An 8,676-nucleotide genomic window follows, 5' to 3' on the forward strand; every position below is an offset into this window, starting at 1 on the left:
TCCTCATTAAAACGTGTTTATTTTGTTGTAACTATTAATTCACCCACAATCCGTCAGCTGCATAACTAAACCGTTGCCACGACTCGACGTGCTGCTTGACAGGTGCGTTAGAGAAATCTTCCCACTTCTTTGTTGCACAACGAGATGATTGTGGATCTACGAATGTTTACATTTTTATGCAAATTTAAAGAGAACAAGAAATGATCTCTTTACATACATTAAACCACCCTGATAGCAAGTGGATAGTGGCGATTGCTCAGTGTTTTCCAGGCGGTCCACCGGTGTTTAAGAAGAGTAATACACAAAATTCCACTCATTGTCACTCATTTTCCATTTACAGTCCAGTTTGCTGATTTTTCCTTCCTTCCTCTCTTTAGTTCCACTTTGTAAATTAGCTTAGTAGATAATGTTAATCCAGCACAGTGTCAACAACATTTTCTATAAAATCATTTTATATGAGGTCTAGTCATGATTTTTGTTTTCTCAGTTGTATGTAATATTTGCCTTAGTTTATTTTCTAAAATAAAAGTCTCTGCGCATTTAAAATCTGTTTGAGTAGATTAAAAACTAGTTAGAGCTTGTGTGCAGGACAGTAATCTGGGTGGTCCGAGGGGGGACCAGCAGCGACAGAGAGTCAGTGGGGTGCCGACCTTATGAAGCCAGCGGACTGATATATGCTGCTTTATATGAGTTTCATTTAAAACATTTGAGGCCAAGAAATAATATAATTGCGCCACCCTCCAGACGATCAGAAAAGTATTTCTTAGCCTGATAATTCAGTCTGATTTAGTACCACTGCCGTTCTCACTGCTTGTTTTGAGGTATTCTTGACTGAGGAAGGAACGTTTAGAGATGATTGTGATTGTCTGAGAGGCCTGTCAATCATAATTTCGCGAACGGTCAATTACCAAGCTTTCGTTACTCGTTAGCCACATTAGCCTCGTAGCTCCGGCGCTAAAACTAAAGACGCAAATTTCAGACACCAAACACGTCTCGGCTGATTGGCTACATTTCGGGTAAGGAGGGAAAACAGCCTAAACTGATTGTTTACCAAAGTTTTTTTCATTAAAATGTGATTTATTTGGATTGTTTTAAAATCCTTGATGTCAAATTACAACTTTTAACTTTACATTTCAGTCAAAATATTTCAATGTATTATGCAAATGCTGCTAAAATTCCAAAAGTTACTGTTGACACTCCAGTCCATACTTATAATTAAGCTTTTTGAATACAGTTTTTGTGATGTCACAAGAACCAACACATTTACATACATCCCCCTGTTCAGCGTACAGTAGTTTAGCCCCGCCCACTTCCCTGAGGTTATAAGGAGTGTTTCAGCCTGGACTGCTTTCTGAATGAAGTGCAAAACAGGGCAGCCAATCAGAACAGAGCTTATTTGTATACATCAGTATTAAAGGCACAGTCTCTTTAAATCCAAGGGCTGTTCAGACATGAAATATGACTGATTTTGGTGCATAAAACCATACAAATGTAACAAAGTGGGCTTCAGGGGAACGAGTGAAACATGTATGGGCCTGACTTAGACAGTGTTCGTGAATAAAGCTGCTTCTATAAGTCGCAGAGCAACTATGTGTATTATGCATCTCCATAGCAACACATTATACAAACCAATTAAATAAGGAACGGGAATTTTGTTATGTGCCTCAATTAGTGTGTAATTGAAGTCCAGTGGTAAAGAGTGTGCAAACAGCGAGATATAATTACAGCCTGGAAGGTCTGGGCTATTATTAGTGTTATTATATTAGTAGTTATTATTGCACTACTATTAATAATAAAACTGCAGCACTGTGTAGTAATCATGCTGTTACACAACTAAAAAGAAGCAAAGGCATACAGCACTGTGCACATCCTCCTCCATCTGTTCTTGTTAGCACCTTAGAATAAGACCACCCTTATAAAGCAGTGAAACTGCACACTGTGAGAAATAAAGGTTCTGTTCAGGTACATTTTTTGCCCATCAAAGTACAAACAGTGTAAATGTTCCCTCAAAGCTCCAACAGTGCTTCTAAGGTCTGATTGTGAACCTTAAATAAGTTTTTCCAGGTGAAAAGTTCGTATTTGTACCTTTTCATAACCGAATGTTTTAAACAGAACAGTAAAATAAAAGCCTGGAGACGAGACGGGGTGTGTGGAGTCAGTACAGCTTAGAACATATCATTTCAGTGGATTATGGTTCAGTTATGTTCCCTGACTAAAGGTACTGAGATGGAGCCTTGAGGGAACCACCCCAGTGACAGTTTCACACCTTCATTTCTGAGAGTGCAGAGGGCTTTTACTTTGAAACAACGGTCACAGGAAGTGGATGAACGTTGCATGAACAGTCAGAGATGAGTTGAGCCGGTGGTCAGTGGAGTGAACTGTACAGGCTAACTCAGCGCACTGTGAGGAGGTTGGAGTGACCATATTTTGCAACGTTATTAAGTTCAGTTTTACAGTTTGTCAACTTTTTGGACAGTGTGGGTCTGAAATATGAACAAAGTGGGTCGAAAGGAGCTGTTTTATTCTGCATAAGCCTGGCTAACGTCTTGTTTGACGTCTTGTTTGTTTACAACTTTACAGCGAGAAAATGTACTGAATGAAACAGTAAGACTGACGGCCTCAGCCTGATCTTCAGTGGATGGACAGTAAAGAAATCAAGCTAACAGTGGGGGAAGGTTGTGGGGGGGTGGCCTTGACCTGGTTTTATGGGGGGTTGTGGCCTGCCAACGCTGCCGAAAAGAATCCTAGAGGAAGCACTGTGAAACAGTAAAAATGCTCATGGCAGCATCTGTGAAGTCAGTATTTTGTGGGAAAAACACGCTAATGCAGTGTTTGGCAACCCAAATGCTAAGAAGAGCCATTTTGTCCCATTACAGCAAAAATCAAACCACTTTGGGAGCCACAACATTTTATATCTATATTATTGGTGTAATGTTTTAATATCTTGGCTGTAAGATCCAGGTAGGGCAGAATGATTTGGGGAAAATATCTAACTGCACTAATATTGTAACAAATTTTTGGTTTGGTTGACTCTGACTGGTGTAACTCATATACAGGCAGTTCACAAACTCTGTGTTACTAGCTTCAATTTTCCCATTTAAAACTTAAAACAATGTTTTTGATAATGCAGCCTGTAATTTAAAAAAAAACTGCAGCTCTTGCAATTTAAAAATCGCAAATATTGATATAAAAACAATTCATCTTTCAGCCCCAGTCTCAGTGTGTGTTAATGTCCTAGTATATCCTTAAAAAAATAACATAAACGAAACTCAGACTTTTTTTGCTCTGCTTTAAGCTTTAGTTCAGCTATAGCCGCTTTTCTCGCATCTCCAGCAGGAAACTTTTCCACAGAAGTAGAACAGTTTCTCGTAAAATGTCTCTCAACGTTCGACTTTTTAGTGTTTGACAGGTTAAACGTATCAGGAAACCAGCTGGAGTGGTTACATGCAAACGAGGCCATGTGTCTCAAAATTCTAAATGTTCATCCTGAATCTTTCTCGTTAGCTACTAGCTAGGCGAGACTGTTGTCTGTGTTGCTATGGTGACCAGCAGTCTGTGCTGATCTTCAGGGTTAAAGGGTGAATTAGCAGTTCTACATTAACTCCAGAGTTTAAGACCATTTATTGTTAAACCGTGTTGAACGATCAGCAGAGCTTTATTTTACTGTAAAGGAGGATTATTTTATTTTTACATACAAATCTAATTGGAGCCGCAACAGAGCAGAAAAAGAGCTGCTCTAACGGGAGCCGCTTTCCTAAACAGTAAGGCGAGGCAAGTTTTACAGCAGCTTTCACACACAGCGGCAATTCAAACAGCTTTACACAAACAGAAAATAATGTGTTACATATTAATACAGCTAATATCGCTCCTGAGAACCAGCAGCTCAGAAAGACTTTCGCAGGATTGTTATAAACACATAAGAAGCTCATAAGAAGTAAGAAACACAATTGCAATTATACTCAAGTCACCCCGAGGGAGGAAGAGCGTCAAAATTTACCACTTCCACCCTTTGAAAAGCAGCCATAACTGAACAAAATCTTACTTGGAAGTAAAACCAACCTCTGAACCATATGAACCAAAAATTTAAATTCAGGAACTAAAAGGTAATGAAATAGCAAATAAACTAAATTGAGGGATTAAAAGACATTAAAACTGTGCTGAGATGAAGTGCAGTGAAAACAAGGGACATCATTACATCCTCAGATCTAGCACTGGTCACTCACCTGCTGCTGTGTGGTCACTCACAGTCGGAGTTAAAGTAAGTCCAGGTTCTTATTGAGGGAGCAAAAGGAACCGCCAGGCTCTCAGCGTAATGTGCCTTTAGCCTTGATTTAGCCTTTAGCACAGCAGCCGGCTAGTAATCTATCAGTCAGCTGCATCACTCAGCAGTGGGGTCTTGTGGCCCGTCTCTTCAACCAAGCCAGAAAAAAACGCTCAAAGTTTTCTGGCAGCATGAACGACGATGATATTTACAAAACAAAGAAGCGCGTAAGTGAGACGTGTGTGAGACAAACAAATCAAGAAATTTGGATGTGAAACAACATTCAGCTCCGGTTTTGAGACAGAGAAGCTGCTGTGCTGATCTGTAAACACCACAGGTTTATCTGAACACTGTTCAGCTCTGTTTATAACTGTTTTATACAATAAAGATATTTTGCTTTTACTTATGTTGTTAAACATGATTCTTATTACTGATTATAGAATAGTAGAATGTATACAGTAAATACACAAAGCAGGTTTTCTTAGGCATCTAATATATTGTAGTCGGAACAAAACGTAGTGCATTTTTTGTTGTTTTTCCATTTTCTGACCTGATTTTAAACAGGCAGTTGTCCTTTATGATGAACGGACCAACAGAAACGGTCCAAAATTACTTGGAAAAAAATATTTCATTCACTTCCATTCAAAGTTAAGAATGTTTTCCTTGTCCTGTAAAATTTCCGAAACCCTGTAGGGTACAAGGTTTTGTTCAGACAGCAGCGATGTATGTATATATATATATATATATATATATATATATATATATATATATATATATATATACATACATACATACGTACTCCAATTTGTAAATACCTAGTAGTCGAGCTGTGTTTTATTTGTGACAAAGAACAGATTTTACCAAAAAACAAAAATACTTTAAAATGCAACTGTATAAACATCAAGACTTATAGGTCAGTTAGGGTGGCCAGAGTTAGTATCGGTATTGGCACATATTTAAGGATCAGGTATCGGTATTGGAAGGGAAAAAGTGGTATCGGTGCCTCTCTATGAATTATGAAGAGTTTATGAATTGTTTAAAATCAGTCTATTGACCTATTATTAATATCATAATACAGTTTTCTGAATCTGTAGAGTCGCCCTTTCCATTCCATCTCATCACGAGATCATACGAGACTCACATCCGGAGTTATGAGCCTATGAAGAGGGGCTGAGATACACGTCATCTGCCTCTCACCGTGTGGAACTGGTGGATTGGTGTGTCCGTCTACATTCTGTGTGAAACTGACCAATGGACACTCAGGAAATCACTAAGGACTGACCATCACGCCGGAAACCCTTCATTCTTCATTCAGTCCACATCGGAGACTCGTGTGAAACGGCGTGCAGAGAGTTTACAGCTGCTGAAGCTGCTGCAGCGGTTTTGGAAAGTAGTGATGAAGATAACGGAGTATTTAGATATGAAACATATGAGGATCATGTTTATATGAAGAGCCTTTAAAGGGGAGTTTAAGAAGAGATGAACAAATCGAGAGAGAATACAACAATTAATAGTTGTATAACACTTTAAAATGATTAATAAGCAGTTATAACACATTAATAAGAAGCAGAAAAAGTAAACCAAGCTGTTACATCTGATGACTATGAATATGAATATGTGATGAAGCTGACTGGTTTAACAGTGACTGATGGAGATCAGTAAACATTAGAATGGGAGGTTTGACAGTGTAGATGAATGTGGGTTCACTATTAGGCAAACAAGTCCCTGTTGCCTTTTTTATTTGTGTGTTAACTGCTTATTAATAATGTTTATGCCTACTTAATAACCATTAATCAACTCATTGTAAACTGTTTATAAACCTTACAATGGTAATCTTATTCTGAAGCAGTACCCAGCTCTCTCTCTCTCTCTCTCTCTCTCTCTCTCTCTCACTCTCTCCCTCCCTCCCTCTCTCTCTCTCTCTCTCTCTCTCTCTCTCTCCCTCCCTCTCTCTCTCTCTCTTTCTCTGAGCAGCACGTGCTCTGGCGCGTCCTCATGCGACGTAAACAAACAGGCAGCAGGAAGACAATCCTGCAAGGCCAAAACAACAAACAAACAAACAAACAAACAAGCTACTCTTATTGTTCTAGCTCACTAATGCAGATATAATGGGCGATCCTAATGTTACATTATCATTGGATTAACGTCAGATTAGCGATAAATGCTAGATTAAAGATGATCGATCACTGAATTATACGTTAGATACGAGGATAAACGATCAATGCAGCAGATAAACGTTCGACTAACGTCAGGGATTAACGTTTGGTCGAGGATGGATTAAGAGTAGAACCACAGATGTTAGGGTTAGTTAACATTAGATTAGGAGTGGAACAACAACCCAGAAAACTGGTTCTTTAGTAAAGGCAATGGTTCTGTTTAGAACCAGGAACACTCAAGGCATGCTTAAATGCCTATTTGTATGGTGAAATGTTCTAGATAGCACCAAAAAGGGTTCTTCTGTCGCTACAAGCTTGACACTCAGACACACTTGATGGTTTCACTCTTGAAGATGGTTCTTTAGTAAAAGCAATGGTTCTGTTTAGAACCATAAATGCTCAAAGAATCCTTTGCATGCTTAAATGCTTCTTTGCATGGTGAAATGTTCTAGGTAGCACCAAAAGGGGTTCTTCTATTGCTACAAGCTTGACTTGTAGCAATAACAGAACCCTCTTTGGTGCTATCTAGAATCATACACAACATATATGTTGTTTATATAGATATGTATCTCTATATCTACACATATATGTATCACAATCAATCTAAAGAACCATTTCACCACGCAGAGAACCACTTAAGCACGCATAGGGTTCTCTGAGTGTTTGTGGTTCAACACAGAACTATTGTCTTCACTAAAGAACCATCTTTTTTTGAGTGTATCAAACCATAACACATTCTCCATCAACATTAAGAACAATTTCACCATGCAGAGAACCCTTTCAGCATGCAAAGCGTTCTTTAAGTGTTCATGGTTCTATGTGTCTTCCTAATTTCAGTGTGTAGGGAAGCCAAAAGACCCACTGCTGTCACAAGCATGGTGCAGAAAACCAACCCATGTGTTTATGCACCAACTAAAAGCTCTCGCGCTGCGTGTTTGTGTCCTCGCGTGCACGTGAAGGCCAGCCAGCGCGAGCATAAGGCAACGCAACGCAACTGCACAAAAATAAAAAACGAATATTGGCGCAAAAACCTCGAAACACTGCGCATATTTTCGGTGCAATTCGGGTCCTTGCGCAAGTTCCCATCCAAACAGGAAGCTAGATTAATCCCAACACACACACACACTGATACACACATTGAACGCACGCACACACACACGCACACGAATATATATGTACATACAGGCGACCGCGCGCGCACACAAACCCTGTTTAATGAAGCTGAAGTCAGTTACTTGTTCGAATTTTCCCGTTCCACCTTAAAAGGTGCAGCAGTTACATTCTGGCTGCTGCACCATTTAAGGTGGAACGGGAAAATTCGAACACGAAGCTGGCGAATAGGAAGCCTCGTCCTTGTTTACCTGCTTGCCCCTGTAAAACAAGCGCTGCTGCTCCGGACTAACGTGGAAAATGTCCTGGATCTTCAGGCGCAGGGACTCGATCTTGGTCAGCCGGGACAAATCCTCCACAGTCCGGGTCTCCTTCCCGTCTATGGTCCGGACCTGGATCCACATCTCCGGGCGTGCAGTTTTTCTGTTTTGTTTTTTGCGCAAAAATGCTCTTCTTTCGGGGGGTTTTGGGGGGGGAAAGAGGGGCAACTCGGTCTCAAAGTGCTCACGGTGCCATGCGTCCACACATACACACACATACATACACGCATATACACACACACTCACTTTCTCGCCGAGAAGAGGCGTTGTTTTTTAATCACACCCGTTTTCCGACAGGTCCCGCCTCTTCCTGCGCGCTGATTGGTTATATAAGTGCACTGGGATTGGCTAGCAGTGAGTAAAAAAACTCACAGCCAATCACAGCGCCGCTGGCTGCGCCGGAGCAGCCAATCAGAGCGCCGAAAGTGGCGGGACCTGGCGGAAAGCTGGTGGGAAATAACAGCCCCAACTCAAATCTCGCGAAATTAAAGCTGAAATGTGCATTTAAAGACACAGGCAGCTGTTTTTGCTTTGCGATTTTCGAATAAGTTGAAGCAAAAAATTGATTTGTTGATATTATTAATAACGACAGTTAGACATTTATAATATACACTTCTAAAAAAAGATGGTTCTTCAAGGGTTCTCTCCCTGCTGAAAAAACAGACCATAAGAACCGTTAGGAGTGAAACCTGATTGGTTTGCTTTTTTTTCTTTTAGAACCATGAGTTCTGTGTGGAACTACATACGTGCTTAAACGGTTCTTTGCATGGTGAAAGACTGATGGAGAACATGTTTAAAAAGCTGGTTCTTCAAGGGTTCTTTAGTAAAG

At 40.1% G+C, this 8,676-nt stretch overlaps 1 protein-coding gene across 1 annotated transcript in view; it reads right to left on the minus strand.

Moving 5' to 3' along the window:
* Positions 1-8,094, minus strand: part of LOC118819686 (E3 ubiquitin-protein ligase UHRF2-like) — a 90,617-nt gene extending 82,523 nt beyond the window's left edge. The window contains exon 1 of the mRNA XM_036587531.1: positions 7,779-8,094. Within this exon, the coding sequence (XP_036443424.1) occupies positions 7,779-8,069 (291 nt within the window). The 5' untranslated portion in view covers positions 8,070-8,094. The remainder of the gene's footprint in view (positions 1-7,778) is intronic.
* Positions 8,095-8,676: the final 582 nt, after the last annotated feature.

Source organism: Colossoma macropomum, unplaced genomic scaffold, assembly GCF_904425465.1.
Source record: "Colossoma macropomum unplaced genomic scaffold, Colossoma_macropomum, whole genome shotgun sequence".
Lineage (NCBI taxonomy): Eukaryota > Metazoa > Chordata > Actinopteri > Characiformes > Serrasalmidae > Colossoma > Colossoma macropomum.